At 39.7% G+C, this 26,182-nt stretch overlaps 2 protein-coding genes across 6 annotated transcripts in view; one reads left to right on the top strand and one right to left on the bottom strand.

Annotated features, from left to right (window-relative positions):
• LOC110980616 (CMP-N-acetylneuraminate-poly-alpha-2,8-sialyltransferase-like) overlaps positions 1-11,034 on the top strand; it is a 13,999-nt gene extending 2,965 nt beyond the window's left edge. For 2 of the 4 annotated variants that reach the window (XM_022237463.2, XM_022237467.2), the window contains exons 2-7: positions 5,307-5,426; positions 6,204-6,354; positions 7,337-7,449; positions 7,705-7,794; positions 8,088-8,335; positions 9,121-11,034. In XM_022237463.2, coding sequence (XP_022093155.2) covers positions 5,307-5,426; positions 6,204-6,354; positions 7,337-7,449; positions 7,705-7,794; positions 8,088-8,335; positions 9,121-9,341 — 943 coding nt within the window. In that variant the 3' untranslated portion in view covers positions 9,342-11,034. The remainder of the gene's footprint in view (positions 1-5,306; positions 5,427-6,203; positions 6,355-7,336; positions 7,450-7,704; positions 7,795-8,087; positions 8,336-9,120) is intronic. The other 2 variants (XM_022237465.2, XM_022237468.2) reach the window with 2 other exon arrangements.
• LOC147800737 (uncharacterized) overlaps positions 1-15,768 on the bottom strand; it is a 52,482-nt gene extending 36,714 nt beyond the window's left edge. The window contains exons 1-2 of one of the 2 annotated variants that reach the window (XM_087140602.1): positions 15,253-15,768; positions 11,680-11,721 (exon numbers count right to left, since the gene is read on the bottom strand). In XM_087140602.1, coding sequence (XP_086996728.1) covers positions 11,680-11,714 — 35 coding nt within the window. In that variant the 5' untranslated portion in view covers positions 11,715-11,721; positions 15,253-15,768. Of the gene's footprint in view, positions 1-11,679; positions 12,834-15,252 lie in introns of those variants that run through there. The other variant, XM_087140606.1, reaches the window with a different exon arrangement.
• Positions 15,769-26,182: the final 10,414 nt, after the last annotated feature.

Below are 26,182 nucleotides of genomic sequence, written 5' to 3'. Positions count from 1 at the left end.
CTTCTTGGGACTGCCACACTTGAAGTTACTTTTGATGTTCTCACCGTACACCTGCTTGTTACATTGAATATGTTCCTTTATTTCCTTCTGGAGTCTCCGCTTCTCATCTACCTGATTTTCACGAAAAGCTTGTTGTTTCTATTTCAACAGATTTTGTATATCTTGTGTAATCCAAGGCTAACAATAGGGTAAACCTTAACCAGTCTTTCTGGTATAATGGTGCTTTTGCAAAAACCAATATAGTCAGTGATGGCGTCAGTTAATTGCATCACTCAGGCTATCAGATGATGTAAAAACATCCTACACAGTACAATCAAAGCAGCGCTGCAGGGTTTTCGTGTACTCCTTTTCCAGCTTCGCACTTTTTCCAGAATAGGCTTTTCTTGTTTCAATTTGCCTTTATTCAGGGATGAGCTGGATCATGTCATAGTCAGACAATCTCAAGCCAGCTTTCCTGCGTACCTCATAAGCATGTGGAATATTTCCATAGCATTTGTATATTTACATTGATGTATTAACGGTAACGTGGGAGTACTTGTGTATGAATTGAAGTCACCTACAATAAGTTTGAAAGCATCGTGTGATTTGGTTTCAAGTTGCTGAACAATTTCATGGATCTTAGCATGGACATCGGGCTTAGGGTGGATGTACACTACGGTGAGGAAGAGTTAATTGAACTCGCGTGGGAGGTAGAGAGGCTGTAACCCCGACTATTAGTAACTCACTGTCTGGTATACATATTCGATACTTCACTGACACGTTCGAACACAAACGGTTGTTAATGTACAGCACCACCACCAGATGATTTCTCTGATTCCCGTGTCCTTTCAGAGCGCTGGCATGGAAACCCGTCGATACTGGTGTCCTGGATAGTATCAGACCATGTTTCAAAAAACACATCAGGTTTTCTTCACGATATTTGTTAAGAAATCTCGAACATGCTTTAAGTTCGACAAGTTTATTTCTCAAGGACTGGGCAGTTTCTGTTATCATTGAGGGTAGAGGTGAGGTAAATTTCCTTCGTCTTAGTCGAGAACGAATGCCAGCTTTCCTACCTCGTTTACGTTGTTTCCAAAATTCACATTCCCAAGGTATAAAGACACTGTTGTGATACCTGACCTGTGACTTCAGAGACAAAAGTAAAGTCCCGCTCGTAATCGGTGATAGTCGTATCCCCGTAGAATCTGACTCCACTGACACCGGGCATGAAATGGGATATGGTCCCCCCCAACAAGTCCCATCCCTATACACACTCCAGCCTATTGTTACTTAACACATCCCCCTAGATGTCTGAAAAGAATTCCAGGGATACCAGTATAACAATGATCAACACAAAGGCGGGGGGGGTCTCTCTATCCCATAGTTTGCATCAAATGTCACCACTGGGCTGCCAAATGTAAAGGTACAGTCTGCGTACCGGAAACATTAACAATGCTAACTGCCACACACATCTGGAACTAGAAGTTATCATGAGGCTAAAGACGACATCAGCACATAAACAAAAATAAATAACAGGATAAAAACAAACAATTTCAAGAGCAGATTAACACCAGGTGGTCGCCACTGAGTAGCACCCTCAGGAAATTTGACTTGTAATGTAAGCTTGTAACAACGCTTTACATCTAATTTATATCTGTTTTGACACATTGTAGATTTTTTGCGGAAGTACCAGAGAAGATAAATTCAATTGGACTTGAAACCAAAACCACTTTTTCAGTGTTGCAAGGGACGTGATAAACTGCATGCATCATTCTCTTTACAAATAACCTCGAAAAGATTGGTTGGATGAAAACAGTTCAGTGACTAAATATACTTTGTGTTGCAAGATTTTTGTGCCTTTTGTTCTGTGGGGAATACAAATCACAAACTCGAAGAGAAGGCCGACGAAATGCTCATACTAGGTGATTCTTTATAAAAATGATTTTGTGCAACTGGAATAATGTGCACATTTATTACAAGGCTTTTTCGATATCTTAACCCCTTGGTTTATGGTTTATTTGTTTAGTTCAGTTTTCACGAAGCATGATTTTAAGCTTCGAACCTGTCAAACATTTATCATTCATCATATACGGATTGTTCCTTTTACTCCTTTTGCCGCGAAAATCCCCTGAATTTTGAATTGGTTCTTCTGAAAATCACTTCGGCTATTCCAAGTCCAAGTTGACATTTGAAATTTTAGATGTAGGTGCAGGTAATTTGCGGTTATTAAGCTTATTTGCATAACTTGCATAATTAAGACGCCACAAAAGGGAAAAAACTCGATTTTCAATCCGTAACAAATAGAATTTTCCTTTCATTATCGGCGCTTTACAATCTCTACACCCCCACACATCTAATGTGCGAAAGTGCTTGGCATTGTAGTGAAATATACGTATACTCTTGAAAATATGGAGCACCAAATGTACTGGTTTATGATGATGAAGCTAATGAAGTTTGATGATGGCGCCACTCTGTTATGTACGCCTATATGATGCCAACCGTTTATTGGCAGAGGTCAATCTTTATCTGGAGAGGACAATTTATTATGTGATATTATCAACCCTTTATGTGTCGTTACCTCACCAGTATTTGATGTTCTCCATGAAATGGTGTAGTTAATGTATTATTTACAGCCCGAGTAGAATCATGCGATGCAACCATTACCTCTATTTGTGGAGCTATCCCTGTACGGGCGTCGGTATAGGTTTCCATGGATATAAACCAAAATGGTCGTGCAACACAAACACAACGGAACCCGTTTTGAAAAGTTTGGGGTTGGCATACGTGTTGCCTGAGTGTGTCAGGGAAAAAGTAAGAAAACTAAATTTCTGGCAAAAATCACCATGAATGCACGGTATGAATACCTGTCTCCATTAACATCTGTAGTATCTGGAGATGTATACCCCACCTCGGTGACTGAATTCGAACAAAGCAAAGGAGGGTTTCCTCGAGCCATGGGGGGGGGGACTGTAGACACATCTGAAAACAATTTTATTTCAAACAACGCTTTAAATAGAGCCTAAATCAGTCGGAAATGCGACCAGATTTCAAGTTTGCTAATGTGATCATATTTCCACCGTACAGTCGCCATTTGCGACTTAAGATAGCTTGAAAACTATATTCAAAATGTACTTGAACAATTTCAAGTATGCTTAAAAATAAAAAGCAATGATTATGTACTCCGAATTCGTTACGGAAATGGCAGCGCCAGTCGCATCGTGAATTTAAAGTTTACCGTGTACGCTGTACATGTACATGTACATACACGACACTGTACATGTTCAGTACATGTACATGTACAGTACATGTGTCGCGATCACACGCACGTTGGATGGTTCCCGATCTAAACATACGTTGTTGATACACTGTACACGGACACCAGGGCCATTTTGCAACCACGGCACGGGTCCATGTTTTGCTGCTTTTCGCTGCAACATAAATGAAGCCAGGCCTGAAATGACACCTTTAATTCCGGTATGGCACACCGGAATTAAAGGTGTCGCTGTGATTTAGAGTGTCGGAATTAAAGGTGTCGCTGTGATTTAGAGTGTCGGAAATATCATGCAGCAGGATGTCCTGCGACACGCTGAAACTACGGACGTGTAACGTCCGTGGCTGAAGCCTTGGCGAGAACCCTGATTTCGTGGATTGACCCCATCGGCGCTTGTATGCAAGTTGTGTGGTGTACGTGTGCCGGGCCGGGTCATGATTTCACCAAATGGATGGACGATGTATAACACAGGGTAAAACTACTTGTGTGTACGTACATGTACGTCAAAGTGCTACTAGCACCTAGATTTTATAGGAGCCAGTGGCTACCAAATATTTTTTTTGTCCTATTTGAAGGGTTGATTAATTCTTTGAGTTTTATGATCGAATTCTTTCAATACATTTACGGATCAACTGTTGCACATACAATTTGCCAATTTCAATCCTCTTCCGCAAAAGCAACGATACTGTGTTTTTATCAAATTAGAGTAATAGTGGAGTTACTGAAGTGCGTTCATGATTTTTACTGATAAATAGTACAAAATGAAATCGTATCATTTTTTACATTAATGTCAAAAGCTTTCAGTTTCAATCGATGCGCGGTCTTACTTCAAAAACAGGGACGTTTGAAAGCAGCATTTAAAACGTTAAGCTGTTATATCCCTTTGATTGCTGCTTTGTATTATGTGTACTTACATATCCACACAAGAATGCCAACAGCAATTTGTCACTATATTGTTTTGCATTGATCATGTAGACATCATTATACGTACATGATCCACACGCTATTGCAGCAAAGAATGTAGCCCCCTCCCTGTGATGCAAACGTGGGTCGAAAAGGCGTGAAATAACAAAGACCCAGCCTAATTGATGATGATTTATGTTATAAAAAATGGGATAATAATGGAGTGGCAGCATGGGTATTGCTTCCGGTGTGGAAGGCAGGATTTAACAGAAAAATGTACCGGTAACCGCAATGCTGTGATAGGCGTGGATTCGGGGTAGGGGTGGGAGTCAATCCCCTACTCAGACAATCAACATGAAATCTTTATTGTCGTAATAGAAGAAGTTGAGATCCTACTACGTGTATAATGCATCCGAAATAATCTGAACATTACCTATGCGTCCACTTGTCCACAACAATCGGAAAGTGGAAAATTGATTAGCCTGATCCCCCGAAAAAAAAGTCCTGGGTCCATTAATAATACTGCATAATATATTCACTGCATCACATAATTTATGCATTGACCATGCGACATAATGCCTCGACTATACCACTCCATGGATTAAGAGCATGATATAATGGTGTACGTGAAAGCATCTCATAATGCATATTCCACATGCTGATAACTTAACATCACATATTGACATCATATGACGGTTTTTAACGTTATGACTTGACAACTAGTTTCTGTGACAGATTACTGCTTCGAGGAATGGAACATTTCATGTGTCATCCCGTGAAATCATTCTTATTGCTGTGCTAATGAACATTCATTATTTGTATACTGAACGCTGCCTCGTAATGGTCTAGGTCAAAGCGGACGGTTACATGCGGGATGCCTGCTATTTTTCCATCTTTGTACAGTTTCCTTATACTATCACCTAAATACAAAATTACAGCACCGGCCATAAATCTTTAAAAGTTGCCTAAATATATCCATTTGTTTTTTGCTCAATTGTTTTATTTTGTATAGGTACTTTCTTAATGATAGAAAAAAAGTTCTGCGGCCTTAAAAATAATGTTCGAAATGTTGGGTTTGTCTCAGACATTGACTTTAGTCCTGCATCCTTATATGAGGATAACAGGGTTCCGATTTCTTTGTATTTGAAAATAGGATCTTCTCTGAGAGATACCGTCATTTGTTTAAAGAAAACACAGAGATGTTCTTCAAGCACCTGAGAAGGCTCACTGAAACAGAATCGAAACCACACAATAAAACTATATGTGATTTCAGGTGAGATTTTACATGATGTTTAATTTCGCTCAGCGGCGTATCCAGCTTTAGGTGTGTGAAGGGGGATTCAAAAGTGAATGCGGCTTTGGGTTCCTTCAACAGGATTCATGTTGGGGGAGAAAAAAGTTATCAAAAACCTTACCCGCGGTCCCGACATCCTTGCTATTTTCATAGTGTTGTTTTAGGGTAAAAGTGGTAACATTTGATAAATAAATATACCGATTACTCTCTTACCCATGAAGTATTCTTTGTAAAAAAATCGTCAGGGGGACAAGCTGCCTCTGTCCCTAGCTGGATACGCCACTGGTTTTGTTTATGAGACATAAAGCAGACTTTCTGTAAACTTACAGTTCAGCTGGTGACTGAAGCAACTGTCAAAGCCGAATAGAAGCACAAAGTTTTCCACTGTATGCGCGGAAAACGCGTCCTTTCAAAGTTTACAAAACTTACATTTCGCAAGTGTTTTTTTAAAATAATTATTTAGGAAGTGTTATCAAATTGTAACACATTTTAAACGTAAGTCTCAAGGTCAACAGAAAATTTCTTTGTTCGACGAAATTCAGATTTTCCGAGAGAGATGGCATACCTTAATAGGCGTGACAAACCATTGCTGTAATCGATTAAACAAAGGAACTAAACTTTTGGCCAGAATGAACACTTATTTTTAGTGTATGATCATGTCACTCATTATGTTTGCAGGAGTTACTGCAACATCCAAATGACATTTGAATATTATATCAAGGGTAACTTTTCCATTCTGTGCCAACCTCGACACAGAGATAGCCTTCGTGCTGTATTGGGAGAAGAAGGAAGTATAAGGAATTTCCTGTTGACGAAGACCAACGTTCCACGTGATTCCCGGATGTGCTTCTACATGTACGGAAACATTCAAGCTTTCCCACCGGCTCTCTGGGAGTGTTTACCCAAGGTAGGTTCATGAGGGCTTAGGGAGTTGCTACTTGGTACTTTGTTTTTCACGACTGTTCCCATAGTGTTCACCTATTTGAACTGACTTTTGTAAAGGTCATTGTCTACTTTGCCACTGGCAATTGGCATACGCCATTCTTTGGTTCCGGAAATAAACCATTGGAAAAAAACTCTTTTTCTACGTCAAAATATGTACATTGTCATTGAACCTGTCCCTACAAATGGTGAAGTGATTACAGCTCACCATAATGTAGGGGCTTCAACCACACCAACAAATCAAAGTAGTGAAGTGTAGAGAGTTAATTCTAAAGCATTTCCGTCTTGATCGGGGTATTTAAGTCTCTTTGGAGACCAGTTATTACCAAAATATTAGACTTGTTTGGGACAAGTGAGCAACGTAGGATATATGTCAAAATGTGTATGCATATCCAGGAACCCTTGAAAATCTTCTTTTCAGTTTCAGTGATAAACCTTTTTGGTATTTATAATTTAAAGGGTATTTAGATGCCTGTATGGTTTTTATAGTAATCATGTTGCGATCCGAAAATATCCAAAATATCATTGCTTGTTAATTATTTTAAAAACTTACTTATTTGATACTTATTTATTCCGTAAATAAATCACTCTTCTTTGCTTTTTATACCAGTGTATAAAGAAAAATACCCTGGTATAAAAAGCAAAGAATAGTGATTTATTAACAGAAAAAATAAGTATCAACATGGTTAAACAAATTGATAGTGATAGGGTTATGCTAGTGTACATGTACTATGATTAAATAAGGCTAGCATTAAGTATAAGATCTTATAAAATATAGAAAGCCTATTTTACGGGTGAAGACTTGGGCAGTTTGCAACAAAGGACAACAGACTTCTCGACGTACAACGTTAAACTTTAAAGTCCCGCACTAGCTAGCTATTTGGGCTTATTTGATAATTCTGTCTATAGTGGCTTGTGCTTTGTTTATGAAGTTTCTATCTTTCTAGAACGAAATTTACAAACCGGGACAGTTTGCAAGCTGCAGTGTGGTCGGATCAAGCGGCATTTTGAGAGGTTCTCGATGTGGAAAGGAAATTGACCAACTACAGGCTGTTTTCAGGTAAGACAAGGCATAGGGCAAGTTGAAGTTGCCGAAATATGGAACGTAGTCAGCACAACTAAAATAGTCGAAAGTCAAATAATAAGAGAAAGATTTTGTGTCAATGTCTTAAAGTTCCTGGCATTAGAAAGCTTTCGATTTTCCTTACGAGTCTAGAGTGCTTTACGGAAAATGAATGACAGAAGAAATGAAACGAAATAAGCTGACTCATTTAATCTCTGAAGCTATTATGAAGGGGATATTATATCCTCACAGATTTAACTTAGCCCCGACCAAGGGTTTCGAGGAGGACGTGGGCAGAAAGACAAACTTCACAACTTTGAACCCTTCCTTTGTCAGGAACAAGTGAGTTTCGGATCTACGCTTCTTTGTTAATTAGTGTGTTTAATGCATCATTATTGTTGAGCAAAGGATGGCTTAAAAACACCCAAATGTTTCTGCTAGTTAACATGTTGAGTTCTTTTCAGGCAATGAAAAAAAAATTTCTGAAGGATCTTAAGAAAGTTAGGAAGATTGGAGAGATATACGATCAAGGTCGCTGTGAGACATAGTTTTGCCATGTCTCTCAAATAAAATCGACTTTCCTTAAAAATGCACCCCTAAATTTCTGAAGTTCAAAAGATGTTTTTTTTCCATAGGCTGAATAGCTTGAAAACACAGGATGACCAGACGCGATTCGGCAATGTTCTCGAGCAGTTTAAAGACTCTTACTTATGGTTACCAGCTTTTTCTGTTGCTGCCGATATCTCTATTGTAACCCAAACGGCACAGTTTGCTGTCAATTCTAAGATTGTTTGGCCAATTCTTGGGCATCCTGAACACTTCCTCTCAGTCTCAACTATGTGGCGGACGATGTCGAAGACCAAACACACCTGGGCTTCATCCGGTAAGGCAAAACACACTTTTCATGTTGAAACAGTCAGAATATAATCGGTCCATCATAATGCTGCATATTAAAAGAACTTGTTTTCGGGTCCATTCTATTTTGGACAATACAAGTGGGCTTGTTATGTATTTGGCTTGCGGTAGCGCAATGAAAAATATCTCTTTTGAGAGTATAAAAAGAACCGGATGGTTCTTAGTCCAAAAATGGGCTGAGTAAAAATTTATATGAAGTTGAGCTTGAAGGAACCCTTCCTACTCAGGCCCGTAACTGGGGGTGCAGGGGGGCCGTCCGCACCCCCCAGCCGACTAAGGTCCTCTTTAAGGCAATAAAAAGGTTTTGAGCTATAGTAGAACATCTTTCGCCTCGGTCGATCCCCTCTTCGGTAGTTTACTTGTAACCCCCCTAAAACAATTGGTACAAGCTCATGAATCCTGATTATTTTTTTCAAATACAAAAACACAAGATCTATGCTTGGTCCGCCTTGTTGAGGATTGGCATCCCCCTGGAAAAGTCCTGGTTACGGGCCTGCAACGTCATAGTTTCAACTGTGTTTTCCGCCCACTACTCTTTGCGCAGTTGCAGTTGTATCAAGAAGTCTGTTTTCACTTGGAGCGTAAAAGCTTCAAGAGGATTGTTTTGTTGATAATTTCGCCGACAGGAACAACGATTTTTCCCTTACAAACGACGAATATGGGAATATACCAGTTGCAACAACGCCCCAGTATTCCAGCACTCCACCTGTCAAAATGTTTGCCACTGATTTTGACTTTTTGTCTACTACACAGGTTTGTACCTGATCTTGTCCCTCGTCGATGTCTGTGATCGAATCCATGTCTTCGGTTTCTGGCCGTACACAACAACCATCAACGGCAGTGATGTTCCTTACCACTACCACAATGACATCTCTGCTATGACCAACGTGCACAATTTTGACACAGAATTCAAGAGTCTCGTTCATTTATACGAACAGGGTATAATCAATATGCATCTAGGTCCTTGTATTTAATATTACTACAATTCAGCGGATAACTATGAAGGATATTTTACACTACAAAAGCAGCATTTTCATGTGCATAATGCAGTTGTCATGGCCTTTTCTTCCACGTGTATTAGCCGCAGCGAAAAAAAACTTTAAATGAGAACTATCAACTACAACGGCACATTCACGTTAGAGTAAAGTTGTACCAAAAAGATGTGCGCTCTTATCGCTTGATGTACTGTATTTCAGGTTGGGGGTTTAACACTAGCGGTGAAACTGGGGATGGGGACATGACCCCACTCTGAACACAATGTAGCAGGGCTTATCTGGCTGTTAATGGTCTATGCCTGTTGGTCTCGCAGTTGCCTCCGTGTTGAGAATTTGTAAAGATGAATTTCCGAAGATTATGTAAATTAGTAAGTGGAGGCCAAGTCACTGGATTCAAGTAGTTGTTTGTGCCAGGTTTTAACCACATTCCTAAATGGTGGAATGATCACATGAATGTTCCACTGGACTTAAAAGGTTCAAGCATTTCATCCCTTGTTGAATCCTGAGCGTTGGACCGATGGGATGTGGGCAAGGCCCCCTCACCAACTATGCCGTGTTTCTCAAGTCATCAAGCATTATGAGTGTTCGTTGTTGGCCCTATCCTGCCGTGGTCTCCATCTAGATTCCGAGCCAAACTACCGCTGGCAATCTCCTCGTCTTCGCCACGCCCTGTGACCCGACCCTCTCTAAATGTCCCAAAGCTCGAGTTCCCGCGCCAGCTGTGCTGGCTCAACAAACTGTCAAGCACTCTTGTCGGACCGGGCACAGGATGTTGGAGGTTGCACTGGTTCGAGATCAAGGCAACACCTCTCTTGCGCCTTTCCAAAAACCGCCTTCTGAAACCAGCTCGGAATTCCACCCTTCGAGGTACCTCATTTTTCACAGCCACTGCCAAACCAGTTAATTCACTTACTTTGTAATGCATAATTTTCTCAATTGTTGATCTCAGAAGTGTTCTTTTGTCGAGCAGAAATAATTAAATTGTGTGATTATTTTTTGCTCCTAAACTCTTGATTTCGGTTTCACTTTTATTGCAGTGTTTCATTCCCTTAATTAATGTGTTGTCTATTATGTTGTTTTGCTTGAATTTGAGGCGTTCTTCTCGGGGCCGCGCATGCTCGAGTGGGGGATTGGTCCATGGTGTGGCCGCAATCATTTTACTCATATAGTTCTTTCACTGTGAAAAGTTCAAGTCTTATCCGTTTAGAGTTTATTGATACAAGTTTAACTCATTTTGGTGATGGAGGTTGAACAATTTGTGATGAATTTGGTTGCAAACTGCCATTCCTACAGGTATCGGTAACTCAGTTTGGTCTATTTTTTCAATTCTCATCTGCAATACATTATCTTCTGGGAGACCTGGTAAACTGTGAAATGTTGTAATGCATGTATTTTTGTATGATGCTATAACTGTTGCTTGATTGATATTTTTAGTATTTGTTTTTTTTAGTATCCTGCAGGGGTGTGACATGTGTTTTGTGTCTTTTGGGTGTGGTGTTGTTGCTTGTGCTGCTGTTTCTAAGTTTGTGTGTTACTGTATTTTGTATGTTTTTTATGGTGTAGATTCTTAATTAAAACTATATTTTTGAGCCTACATATTATTTTGTAACTGTGTAAATCTTTTGTGTTTAAATCCTGCAAAATAAATAAATGAAAATGAAATGAAACGAAAGAGCCGAAATTGCAATTTTTTTTAAATTTTATTGTGTAATTTTTTAAATATAGATATGTTACGTATTTTTCCGTTACAAAGTGTCTGGATTCACACAATTTTGCGCGAAAATTTGGTTCAAATTCAAACTTATTGTACACAAACATTTACAGGCGGATTCCCAGTTTTGGAGTGCAATTGATTAAGAAAATATTTTGGTTTATATGAACCAATTTTATAACCAGGGAAACTCATTTTTAATAGATATTGATCAAATTTGGCAAATTCATTTTTTTTTCATATGAGAAATGAAATAATTTGGGGGTTATTTAAAACCGCATTTTGCATTCCTTTTTGAGGCAGGGCACAAAATCAGTGCTACTGAAAAATGAAACAATTAATTTACTTTGGGTTTGAAAAATTTAATTATATGGGAGATCAGAGCGCGCGAAATCAAATACAGCCTGTTGTTAAGCCTTTACGTGCAAATCGTGCGCACACGCACCTTGGTAATGAGTGCCCTGAACACACGTGGTATACGTGCATGTGCAATGCGCCAGTTAGGTGTTTGTTTTGCCAAAGTCGCTCTCGATCTTAACCCTCTGGTTCCTTCAATTATTGTGGGGTGGTAAACCTATGGTGTGTTAATTTACATCACCCACTTACCTTTGTCCTTTGCGTACCCAGGTATTGATGGACATGCACAAACTGTGGAAATAAACGACCCCAGATTACTCCATTTATTCCAATCATGTCTAGAGGTTATGAAGTGATTAAATTAGAGAAATCAATCAGAACCGTTGCCGGTATCCGTCAAATATAACACTTACTTTGTCCGTCTTTACAAATCTATTTGACTTGAGCTAATTTGCCATAACTTGCAACAATTTTTCTCATCCATTAACACCGGTGCCAACTTTAATTAGTATCGTTCGTTTATGCCAGCATGTTTGCGTATTGCATTGAGGAATTGTTCTCCAAGAAACCGCCCGTGACTGCCAATCGAACGCAGTAACACGTGTCGTACGAAGCGTCGGGGAACGTACCGCTGACTGCTTGGCTTGACTTCTCTTTATGGTCTAAAAAATACCAAATAAGAAAGTGAAAGGCGGTAATAACGGCGGCAAAGGAGTTCGGGCGTTTAGGCAGTGCCAACATAATGCCAACTAACCACACGCGACGTCTACGTGGTCGGCTTCCTTGATTTGAAAGTGTCAATCCAATGGCTTCCCGGAAGTTTACCCAAGCTGCATGGAGTTTCGTTACATTTGTAATTTTTGAAATTTTCATTACATGTTTCATGTTATCGTAGAGGCCATAAATCTAGCTCGCGTTTCGTCCATTAGTCATACGGGCAGTCGCTTGAAATAATTTGATGATGTGCAGGGCTTGCCCTTTATTTTTTCGGACAGTAGCCTGCGGGGCTAGTAAATTGTAATTTTTACTAGCCCATAGAGAATTTTACTAGCCCATGAAATGTGTGAAAAAAATAACAATTAAAGCAGGTTTTTGACTTAAGAAGGTTGGTCCACCAAGACGTTTCTATCAATCGCTATCACGTGGGGTGATAGCGGTTCGTGGGTAGACTGGTTCCCGTTCCCTACTCACTCACCAGGCATGACTGTCCAATGAAGGGCTTGCGATCAGTGGTACAAAGAAGTCACTCACGAACCGGATTGCACCAGTCTATGGACGCAGTATCGGTTTTTGGTATTTGGTCCCCAGCACAAATCGTATGTTAATTATATTGGTCATGTATAGAGGTCACTGACTACTAGAGAAACTATCATTGATGCTTTGATGCTATATACTAGGTACAATGTACAGCACACAATACGGGATTGCAGGTGCGAGTCAGACGCAATGTTGGGGTTTATTTGATTCCACTAAAATAAATTTACATTCATGACAGACAAAAGGCAAAGCTTTGAAATCAACGATTACTAAGGTACGAAAATAGTGCCTCAAAAGCGTGTGACAGTTTCCTATATAACCCATCATTGCGTTTTTAACATTTTACAAGCTTACGGTTGGGTATTATGATTTTTTACTTACTAATCTTGTATACAAACTATTTGAAAAAAAGATTACCAAAATATTTCAAATATTATCAAATGCATGTGGGTCAATGGGGATTCATTTAAGTAGTGCAACCCGTCTGTATAGTCGATATTACGTAATCATTTCGAGCCTCTCGACCAATCAGAACGCTGGATTTGGCCTCATTAGCATAATTTGCTCTTTTTATTGTTCAAATTGGCCTTTTTATTGCAGGGGGGAAGTAAACGCCAAACCTACACGGTAAAATGAGATTACCAATGAAATTTTTAAACTCGATAAAAATCTCAAAAAAAGCAATTTATACATTAAAAAGACCAATTTATACAATAAAAAGACGAATTAAAAAATATGAGGTTTATTTTGATCAATAAAAATAAAAGATCCGCTTGAGCAATGAGAGGAATATATTTTAACAATGAAAAGATCAATTTACAGCACAAAAAATCAATTTGAACGATAAAAAGAACAATTTGAACAATTAAAAGAGTAATAAAACGAGTAAAACAGCAATATATAGAGCAGCTTGAGCGATAAAAAGACCAATTTGAACAATAAAACAATGAAAAATAAACAATGAAATATGCAAATCAAAAGCAGTAAATCCGTATATATTTAGGATATATGGAACGCTTTCCCTTTTTTCCTGTCATTTAAAGGTCATCCTTCGCAGAGTCAACATGACTGGTATTTATACAACCAAGCCTTATGCTTGTCACCAATGTGACAAATGCTTCGGACGGAAGTTTAATCTAGAGAGGCACATGGAAAATATCCATGTTGAGGAGGTATCAGACATGAATGAAGCTGACAAAAACTAAATTTCCATTTTATGTAAACTTACTTCAATTGATTACCCTCCTTTAGAAACATACATAACTACATACGTAAAAACAAATAGTAATAGGATTAATAGTAATAATAGCACGCTTCATTCAGACGACTAATGCAGAATGCGTTTCCTGTGTTTTCTGATTACAAATACACTACATAATACACATGTACATGTATATGCATGTCCATGTGCAGTATATAAAGCAGTATCTCGAGTAGCCTACGCCCCTCACTTAGGGGAACACCCCTACTCGTCACCCAAACATGGAACGACCCGATGAGGAGCTGGCTCCTCAAATTATGCTAATGAGGGAGAAATGGGGCTAAATACAGCGTTCTGATTGGTCGAGAGGCTCGAGAAAACCCCCAAAAGGGGCGTGGTTTCTCTATACAGACGGGCTTCCCTACTTACACAGCTGAAGGTAAGCCACGGAGAAGTGGCCCATCAGTGCAGTGACTTGTATTCTCTTGATAATAATTATTTATTGTAATTGATTTGATAAAGAAAGCGCGGAACAGCATAGAATCCCATCAGGATCTTCTCTTTTTTATTTTCGTATTGCTTTCAGCATAAGTCTGCGAAAATTTAACCTTCCCTATTCTGGATAAAGCAGCCCTCAGGGGTACAAACATTGTGGTTTAAGGCTAGGCCATTTAAAAGCAAATGGTTTGGACTTCGGATCCAGGCTCAGATTTGACAGCGATCTGGCATTTAGTACTGATTCTACCTCAGTCATGAAAGTCAACCTTTAACTTTAAGTGCCTCTTTTTATATTTTACGTTAACTTTGTAAAACCTCCACACGTCATTGGACTCAAAATAGTTTCTTTAGGTATGGAATTACTGGGCTTGTTGGGGGGTCGATAATTTAATACCAGTGGGGGGGATCCAGTACACCTTTGACCTCGACAAAGCAATTAATAAATAGGTACAAAATAAATATGTATAAAATAAATATGAATAATAAATAGATGAATAGTTATAAAACTATGAATAGGAAGGAAGTATGGGGTGAAAAAATGCGGTACGGATTGACCTTTCATGCAGTAATTGAAAGAAAGGGTACGTGTCACAGCATGCATCCGTCTTTCCCATGGAGGACTGCAGCGGTAAAGGTTGAGAGACGTGTGGACTTAGTAAGGAAAAACTCAGGAGGGCGAAAATTGTGTTCAGAAAATAAACTCTTAATTTAATTAAGTACCAAATCTATCTTATCCCAAACAGGCCAACTATTCCGTAAATTTATTATCCCAAAGTAAGATAAATAAGAGAATAAATAAATAAAAATATATCTATATATATACAACTGCTGTCTAAAGGGGCCAAGATAATGTAAGACTACGGTACCTGTACCAGGTTTCAGGGATTAGCCCACCACTGCATAGGAATATGCTCAGCAGCAGACAAGCGTCCGAGTTCAACAGGGACTTGGCGGTTTTTCCCACGGCCACTCCTGTAGGGAAGATACGGCCTGGCTCCGCAGCAGATTCCCCGGTAAGTAGTCTCTCTGGTCTCCCCCAGCTACCGTCGGCCTGACACGGCTGGTAGGTACTTGTAGGCAGCGGGCTCCAACTCACCAGTTCACACAGGACTCAGCTTTGTGTACAACTGTACACGGCGGACTCTCCCTACTCAGGAGTAGACTCGTCGTCCACCTCACACCAAATCCACTCAGGATTATGTTAAGCTTTGAATTGGTGGTCCACTGAGGACAAACAACCCAGCCTCATGTAGTACCCACGGGGGGGAAAGCCAGTTATGGTATACTGGCTTAAATCATGGGCCACTCCCTGGTACACACAGTACCAATGTAGAGTACACTCCACACAGGAGGTGACTGCTCACAGTGCAAGCTAGTAAGGCAGTGCCTACGGGGATGCACATGGCATTTCAGTGTTAAACAAAATCACTGAAGCAAAACCTAATTTGCCTAATGCTGATTTCCACGTGAAAGATAAACTTAGATACTCCCTGGGTCAACCTCATTGCTAAAGAGGGGGATTTAAACACAGTGCAAGGTATATGTGAGTCAAAGAATTATAAATTTACTATATTTAAGAACACATTGTGACAGTACGGTTTGACTTAGTGTACGAATATAAATAGGGAAAAGGGTAAAAATATGAAATGGGGATTTGAAAGTGGTAAAATGATAATTCCTACACAATGGACGGCCCGGACAGCCGGGCTGGAAGCGAGATAATCCGCAGACAATGGACCACGCGGACCGCCAGGGCTGGAACCGAGATAATCCCAAGACAACGGAACGTAATGGCCTTGGGTAAGGACGGCGCAGACAATAGACGGCTCGTGGCGCCGGACTGGAAGCGAGCATTTGATCCGACATAATCTCTAGACAATGGAGAGTTCGATTTAAAGAACCGCGGTGGACTGCATTGCAGTGGCCAAAGTAGCAAGGGTCATTTTACGAACAGCAACGAACAGCGACGAACGTTGAATCTTGTCGGCAATGGATTTCTACCAAGATATACAAAACCGTCAAACGTACTAAGCACTCAGCTTGCTTCTCGAAACCGTTGTACTCAGCCAAGATGAGAGGCCGTACGCCTTTCATAGACTGTGCGAACTGGCTCGGAATCAAGAAGACGGTAACGGGCCGTCAGATGAAGAGGATCGAATGGACCTGGCTGAAGACGGCGCACCGCACCAGCGAGGGTACGGTAATAGCGAAGACAACGTCGACGATCCGTGGGCAGAATTTGAGGAAGCCGACCGAGAGGACGGAGGAGTGGACGGTTAAGAACTACCACAAGTGGAAGACGGGAAGAACCAGGCACCCAAGAAGATGATTCGCGTGGAGAGACCGCAAGATTTTTACGATATTATCGACGTTAATTAGAAGTTTGTAAAAAAGTATCAGACCTCCACGTATGATTATAGAGTTCAGTTCCGGGACGTGGAACAATTTCCTTACAGGAGTTTTTGCAACGCCTGGGTTCCATTTTTGAGAGCATTTTTGAAAGGTTAACGGACAGTGTCCCCGCTGAAGACAAAGTAAGGTTAGTGTGTCAATCAAGTTACTTGAATTTTCCCATCGCTCTGCTATTTTTACGAGTGGATGAATTAACGGTCGAGAGATTTGTGGCTCGTGTCGAGCAAGTGTTGCAGTCCTACCAACACATTCGATTGGACCGCCAGGTAGACATTCATTTCGTGCATTTGCAGATGCAAAAAGGGGGAAGGACCCAAACTCAAGGCGACGATGATGATCCTCGGGCTGCATTTGAGGAGGATGTGGGAATGGACGAAGTAGCGGACATGGCAGGCTACGAAGAACTACCGGAGGAAGAAGACGGGGAGAACCAACCACCCAGGAAAAGAATTAGTGCTGAGCTGACTCCCCCGCCTAGCCCTGCTACCCCGCCCAGCCTGGCTCCCGCTCCCGTCGCCCCGGTGCAGAATCCATCCGTCCTCCCACCCAGTGACGACGACCTCTTCATACAGGCAACCATGCTATTGTATGTACGCGTACACGTGGCTGTGTTTTTGAAATTCGGAATAGATGCCACGGGTGTGAGGTGGATCACCCGTCGCAAACACAGCACAGCTTCATCATTGAAGACAGAAAAACGTTATTAGATTGGTACATGAATGACATGGTGGAGGATTTGATTAAAAACAGATATGAGGAAGTATTCAACCAGTGGTTAGAGAAATTTGATCATAATGCAGAACTGCAACACCTTTATAGGCACCGAGACATGGCCATACTGGACTTATGCAGTTTTCCCTGCATCGAAACTCTGGAAGAAGATAAGTTGAACGTTCTGAAACAATTTGTGTTGCATTATTAGGGTTTCTTCGGGGATGTCGTCACAAGGTTTCTCTTGTTCGCTTCGGTTTTGGTTTTTACTTTGGTTTCGGTTTGTTTTTTTTCTTTATATTAAGTTTTATTATAACTTTTTTTCACACGGTGTATAGGTATATGTTTTCTGTGTTTAAGAAGGATTTGTTTGGAATAAATTGGTTGTGGTTGTACTTTGGAATTCTTGGCCCTGCTGCGTTGTTTAATACCTCTTTGTTTTGCTTCAAACTTCAACTAAAATAAGAAACTAATAATTTAAACATAGAAAGAAAAACTCAAAGAAATTGTAAAATAAAGAATATTATTGAGAAGGAAAAACAAATAAATTTAGACATAGAAAGAAGGAAATGAACATAATACTAAGGGTTCTTAATAATAAATTTAGACATAAACAAATTAATCTGACCGGACAGCCATATTTTCGTTAATTCGATCGTTAGTTTGACCCTATAGCTTGGCATTTTTTATTATATCTTTAAGTACGTTCATAATAACACTGTACACTTTCTTTTGTGCCCATTTTGAAACAACCAACTTTAATTCCCTACAAACACAACAGATAATCGCCATGACAAACAACAACAAAAGCAATTGCCGATTGAATTTATTTAAAAATAACGTGCTAATGATTCGTTATGGTTCATACGTGGAATTCTTTGTGTATATATCTGAGACTGATAATCCCATTCACTGCAATTTGAACATTTTATGCCAACAATTTCAATAAGCGTGCTTTAAATCATTGTAACACGCAATGATAGCTCCTTGGTAAATCTTTTATTTAACCTACAGAAGAAAAGGTGAAAATTGCTTTTTGTGCTAAAATATTAAGAGATTATTCATTTGGCACATGTTTTACATGTTACCCTTGTGCCTCCATTCTGCTTAAACAATGTACATGTATGTGTAGAGAGGTCTCAAATCTGTTAAAATGGTAAATGAAAACTAGGCAGTCTTCCATGGATACACGTCCTATTGTGTTGAATATTTTGTTCCAACTTGAAACGTGCACAAATAAATAAATGAAACATGTAATGGCATGGGCATCGGTGCCGTTGTGCCCATGTTTTCGTTTATCCAATCCTTAATTGTAACCATTCGTAGGTGGCCACTACATAGCCGTGCGTTTTTTCTTTATTTCGTCTTTCGTTGGCATTCTTGTGTGCCTATTTTAGTCTTATGTTAATGTTTATGTTATGTTAAAATACATAATATACGTAAGACGTAAGAGTTAAACAATCCAAAATATTACCCAATAATAAAAAACGAAAAATAGTGACAACCGTATATAGAAAAAGAAAACAACCTTTCCAATACAAAAAAGACAAAAGCAAAATCTTCGACAGTCGTACTTTCATGTGCTCATTTGTGCAATACCCCCATGGTATATACATACGTTTACCTTTACTTTATCATCATTGCTATGATATCTTAGTTTTCAAATGTCATGACTTACACATGTAGTTTAGGCCCTTTTGTCTTACTCATTGCAGATCGCATTACATCATTACACTTTTATCTTCATATTTATGCATTTAATTTTTCAGTCCGGCTGTAATATTTGTATTTTTATTTTTTGTCAACGTGTTGTTTTACTAGTTTTAATTTGTATTTGTAAAACAAGACTTGTAGACGAATACAAAGTTTGCTTATCTAGTATAGATTTTTGTTGCTTAATGTTGTTTACACCCAAGCAAGAACCAAGAAACCAAGTAGATGCATACACACGTTCACCTGTGAAAGTGTGTGCACTGCACTGGCATGTACATCCGTCAATCATTCATTTAAGCCGATTAAGGTACTCGCGTATAAACTTCATGAGTATCAATTCAAACGTGACAAAATGAAGCCATCCTATATGGCTCAACCGTGTGCAAGACTCAAGATGAGATGACAGTTTATACTTTGGGTGTTTTGTAATTAAACAAACTGCTGTCTAAATCTATACTCCACATTAAACGCGTAAAAATCATATTTTTTTCTGGATGGACAGATGAAACTGTCAACTCGTGATTCTGTAGTCCCTTGTGTTGAATTATAATACGAATCTGGCCTTTTTGGCACGATGAAGCGATGGCGATAACCATGTTTTCAAACCATGTGACGTTTATTGGGTAGTTACTAACGCAAAACACCACGGAAAATACCAAATCTATACAAAATGTTATTTTAACCTATAGCTCGAGAAGCATGCAAAATGTGGGGGGGATAGTATGCTGAAAAACTCTTATGGCTCTCGCATCAAGTTTGTAAGCACGCGTAATACGGTCAACGTATACTCTCAACAGTGCCAAATATCTATTCATCGAAGGAACACCGTGCTCATAACGTCACATCAAACTCAATAGAACTCGACGATGACGTCATGACAATACGAAACATACATTTGTCACTATACGTACATTCTGGAGTCTAAGGAGGCGCTGCCAAAATAAATCGATGCCAACAATTTACATTTCAGTCTGTATTGTTTGATGACATAAATTATTGACAAATCAACCGGAAAGCTCGAGATGATCTAACTGCAAAAATAGATATTTTGGCTGCGCGCGCAAACAACGGGTAACAGATCACCGTGCACGGACACTCCCTGCGTAACGACATTACGAATGAATACAAAGTAAAGCATGAACACAACACAGGTTAACTGTCATGTGGGAACTGTTGACAGGATCTTTCATTTTCACTGAAAAATCGACCAACCGGACGCGCATAGTCATAGAACCAGTTTCCTGTTGCTCTATGACACCAAATAAGACACGTATATAACGTAGTCCGGTTGGTTGTTGCACCACACGGTCGGATCCCGTTCATTCTTTTCATCTTCAATGAGGCGGTTATCCTCGAAAGACTCTCTGAAGAAGGCACAACGCAACCGTGGACACGCAAGCTCACAGGGCTGTTATAATCCCACACGCGCACTAGGACATGCTAATTTGTGGACTAGGGACTTCATGACTCGTTGGGGGAATGAATGAATAATGACGCATCTCAGTATTTTTGCAATCACCACTTTGCTAGATTTACGTGTACATACATGTCGCTGTTTACCGACTTATGATGTGACTGTTGGTTCCAACGTTGTATAATTCTGTTGCGGACGTTGTGATTCGTCATAAGTGCAGTGCCATGGGTTAGCACTTTTATCTTGCAGTTCGATTGGCTGAGATACGTCACTGACAGATGTCATCATACTTACGATTATAGACCTTAAGGAAAAACGTGTCTGGACATGTTCTATTTCCTAGGTGCACTTCATTCGCACATGTAATTGTGCTCTTCTATCAAATCATAACAGACATTGTTACTGATCTTAGGGTGGGTTAGTATATCCAAAACAATAGTTATCGAGAGTTTAAGTAGCACTTAAAGACTAACTGAGTAGATAAATCACCTAAGCTTTCGTAGGAACAAGTAATTCATCAGATGTGGTGAAGTAACATATTTTCAACACAGGTATATAATATGGCAGTGAAGCACTCAAGCATGTCCAAAGAAAAGGGCATAAGTCATCACGGGGGAGGGGGCAGTGGTAGATAATGAAACCATGATCTCTATGAAGTCCAGAGTCAATGCAGTCCAGTCTGTGGATTATCTTTTGTTCCTCTGCTTCCCTTTCCATTCTGGTTTTAAAGTTCTTTTGTGTGAGTACAGCCACCCTCGAGTCAGCGACAGAGTGGTTGGAGAGATGAAGGTGTTGGGATACTGGCTTTTTTACATCCTGGTGTCGAATGTCAAATTTGTGGCCATTGATCCGTTGCCGTAGTGACTGACCAGTAATGTACAGAGCTCTGGGGCATCGTTGACAACATACAGCAGACACCACATTGGATGAGTTGCCGGTGTGTGATCCTTTGATAAGGTGGCATTGTTGGGGCCAGTTATATGAGTGCTGGTTTTTATATGGTAACAGAGCTGGCATCTTGAGGTTCTGCACGGCGATGTTCCATTTTCTTTGGGGTGGGGGTGAGGCTGCTCTTGACGAGATGGCACAGAGATTAGGGGCTTGTCTGTTCCTAGTAGATCTGTCTTAATTCATCGTCTTCTTGTAGAATGGGGTTGAGCTCGTTTATGATTTTTTGGAGTGGTTTCAGTTGGGGGCTATAGGTGACCACAAGGGGTGTTCTATCTCCACGGCTACATGCTTTGTACTGCAGGAGCTCCTTTACTGATGTAAAGTATAGGCCTACCGTTTTGTGATGGTGAAACTCAACGCCTCTTCAGTGCTACTTTCCGTTGGTTGCAAATTTCTCTGCCAATTCTCCCTAAAAGTTTCTCCGTGAATCTGTTAAATGATAAAATACATAGTTAATACAAATAACACATTAAATGAATTTAAAACAATGTGCAGTACGTCACATATACTTAAATGAAAGATTGGCAGCGCGATGTAATGAAGTGACAGTGGGAAACCTCTACAGGTTTCAAATGTGTACGCGCATAATTCTATTGCAAACGTCGTATTTTGTCGATATGGTAAGCTGGTAACTGCTTATTATTTATTGCACAAGTTGTGACTGGTTGAGAGCTATTAAGCTCTATGTATGCCAGATGTCACTTTTAAATCAAATCAATTACCGGTGAAGTTTATACGCCATTATAAAAAATCATAAATAAACGAGCACCACAACAATCAGAAAACTAGAACTCTATATCTTTGCATCATTCATAAGTCGGATAGAGGGGGGAAAGCGACTTGTTTTGGCCCTGAATGACTGCCAGCCGCGCCCACTTTTTAACTTTATAATGTCCATACACTAGACCAATCGGCTGCAATCACGCAGTGTGTCTAGCAAGTATACCCGTTCCGTTTGCATATTTGATCCAAGTCAACGTCATGTTTTTTTTTTTATTTTACCACCTTTTTTTGACTCTACGCAGCGTTGTCTGCTTGTTTCGCATTGTTGTACCATACAGTACTTTGAATTATAATGGAGCAAAACAAACTTAGAGTATCCTCACGAACAGATTCAAGTTTCTAAGTATAAAGTACAACCTTTGGCTACCTTGAAAAATGTAGCCTTTGTTTGACTCGCTATTAATAGGACATTCAGAAGGATGAAAAGCTCTCCTCGTTTTAAGCTATCGTTTCTTTTGTTTTCTTTGCGTTTAACAATGCATGCTTTGCCTTGCACCGATTTTCAAGGGAAGTGATAGGAGCGTGTTATTAAGTTTCGTGTTTTTTTTATCAATCCTTCAATGACTGTGAATTTTGTGTACTTGAGTCATGAGAGGTAAAAAAATGAAAAGACGCAGCCTCGGAGGTGCAAACGCGTCTTAACACGTTCAAATGACAAAGATATAACCCTAAGCCTTAGATTCGGTAAGGTGCAATGCATGAGTGATCGATAAGATGCGTAATTTGTTAGAGCTGGGTTGTTCCTACTTCTAAAAATTTAGATTTCCTTTCCAACCGAATTTTGAAGTACTATTATTTTCCTAACAATTAATTTGCCTTTCTGTATTTGCCTTTATACATCAAAAATAGTTTAAAATATTGGGCGGATAGTGAACTCCGGGTGACTCCGGTACAACACTTTTCGAACGTAATGCTATAAATAATTATATCAGTGACTTAGCAAGGCTATAAATATTTTAAATCGGGCAACAGAGTGCAATGTGTACCTACGGCAGTGTATGCAATACACCCAAAACCTGTCATTCATGAAATGGAAGAAAAAGATTGTCAATTCATAGCCTTCATTGTTAGTATTTAACCCCCTTACAGAGCTATAGGATTGCACTTGTCCAGAAAAAAAACTCGGAAAAACCAAGAATTATTTCTTCAAATGACGGCACTTGGGTTCCTCAGAGTTGGCTGCCCTAGCTTCGTAAAGGAATAGCTCGCAAGAATTCAGTAACCACTCGTGGAAGAATATTCTGTGTGCTAATGTTGGTTTGGCGATTCTGAACTCTGAGTTCGCGTATCTTAGACATTACAAACTCCATTGGTGTATAATCTGACATGTAAGATACAGATAGGTTCGAGGACCACAGGAAAGTGGACATGACTGAAACGGGAGAAAAATGTGCTGCCACAACTATTGAGACGTATTTTGTTGTAATCAGTCACTTAACTTCGCTGTATCGCTACACAAGTACATTGTATAAAAATCCAGCCTATGCCTGACCATAAAATGTAACGTACAGACAGTTGACGAAAAACACCATTTTGTTCTAGATAACTCTTGAAAGTTTGCATGCATGGTAAAGAGGTATAATAGAAAGAATGTTTGCGGTAGCACCATGGACATATCTCTTTTGTAAGTATTTCTGGTTCTGAAAAGAACAGGGGTACGTACTCCACGTTCTGCCAATGTGTTTTCACATTTATGTTAATTTTTTATTTCAAATTTACAATGATTTTATCTGTTCACTAAAATACAACTACTAAGATTGTTTCTAATTTCACCGTACATGTACTAACATATCTTTAGTGTTGTTAATAAAGGTGTTTGATTTTACAGATTAAAAAAGGAAAATAATTCTTTGAAGAGTTTTTTTGAAGTTTAAATCAAAATTAAAAGTAACTTGTCAAAGTTTCCAAACAATTTTATACACATTTTAAATGTACAGAATTATTGTATTTCTAAACAATAAAATACATGCAACTTCGAAAAAGGTCCCAAATATTAAAACTGTATTATTAAAAGTTTAATAATTTCAGGTTTTAAACTGTGTTTTACCGTTTTTCACATACAGATTAATTTCAGCTTTGCACGTTGATCTGTCCACCGTCGATCACTGAACTCGTTTTTGAAGAAATCAACAGTTTACTGCAATATGCCTTTAATAACCCTGCTTTGATCTCTGCTTTATATCCAACGTTAATATTTTTACTTTGCAGTGCAGTGCCTTGCGTCTGGGCATGCATAGTGTCCGGCTAAGCGTGGTCGAATTTATATTGCTCCTTTATTGTATACTTTGAATAGAATTAAATTTGGCATCCACTCTGTACGTGATTGTTGTACGCAACAAACAATACGCAAGTCATGAAAAGAATAAAACTAAGCTGAAAACCGATTCTGTTTTGCCAAAAATGAACGTGTGTGCGATTGTGATAAAATGTAACGATTTCCCAGTGTCCTTTCCTTTCACCTGACACATTGAATATCACTGTACACATACGAAGGCCCTATCAAGCCATTCAATGCGTGCATGTCTTGACACAGAGACATGAAAGGTCTTAAGCATAGCACTGCAAATCTTGAGCACTATAGCGGAAGCACCCAATTTTATGAATTTAATAGCAACCATGTTTTCATGTACTTGCACGGTCAAGAGTCGGTCTGAAGTTGGTCATGGACCCATCTGTTGGGGTGAGATTATTGGGGCAAAGATGTCAAAGTTACAAGGAGCAGGTCCAGCCGGGTGTTAAATCAATTAAGATGGCAGTTTTGTTCACCGAAATAGCAGTTTTTAGTATAATTCCAAAGGCATCAAGTAAAAGCAATGCTGTCATTTTTTTCAAGAGATGAAATAGTGCCAAACGGACCACAGGCCATAAAATAAGATATACACTTACATGTATTAATCAAAATTTAGTTTTGTGTCTGATTTCCCATTTTCCTATCCATAAAATAATAATTTTCGCGAAAAGCAGTCAGTGGAAGCCCGCAAGACCACGCGTGACAATTCAAGCATCGTTCATGCAGCATAGTGTAGCCATCTTGGTCGTCTATAAACACAGGAGACATTTTATACCCATCACCAAGGCCATTCATTACATGTACGCTTTCATAATGAGACATAATTGCTCATACTTATATCTTTAAAAAAATAACCAAATATTAAACAAGGAATTGGAGCACATAAAAAGATAAGAATATCGGCTGCTGGTTACTGAAAACACGTTTATCATAATTAAATGTTGAGATGACAAATTACTTTGAAGCTGAAATCGAGCATGTTGTGATCTTTACATCCCAACATCGGCTAAGTCAAACTCATTTTACTTATGGATGCGTAATTTTCTCACCGTATTTCTACTAATGAGACACATTTTTGAATCTTGTACTGCGACTACACTCAACTCGACACTATGACACAACACACTGAGTACTCTATGCAAGAGTGTGAGCAAAACGTTACCTTGTGAACTCTGATCCAATCCTCGCCAGATTCCTCTGGGCACAATATAGTGTAGCGCCGGCAGGTTCGGCCGGTGGGGGCGCCAGCTCGGACCCGCATGGAGCTAGCAGGCTGCCTCCGCTGGTATGCGAACGGCTTGCGGCTTTCTCGCCTCGCGCCTGCGCAGTCCCCGTCTAGACACCTCGTGTCTGGAGCTGTGTGTGTGAGACAGCACTTTGGCTTTCGGGGAAATAAACAGAGCAATTTTGCCCGGAACGGAGATTTGAGCCTGACCGAGTAGTTCTTGTCAGCGTCAGAGCCCATAGACAGGACACGCTACAATATAGATTACAGGGCCACTCCCTCCATATGCTCCTTCAC

Source organism: Acanthaster planci, linkage group LG01 (genome assembly GCF_054643075.1).
Source record: "Acanthaster planci isolate LZ-2023a linkage group LG01, COTS_SCS, whole genome shotgun sequence".
NCBI classification, from domain to species: domain Eukaryota; kingdom Metazoa; phylum Echinodermata; class Asteroidea; order Valvatida; family Acanthasteridae; genus Acanthaster; species Acanthaster planci.
The sequence above is the reverse complement of the archived record's forward strand: the minus strand, read 5'-3'. Positions and strand labels throughout refer to the sequence as shown.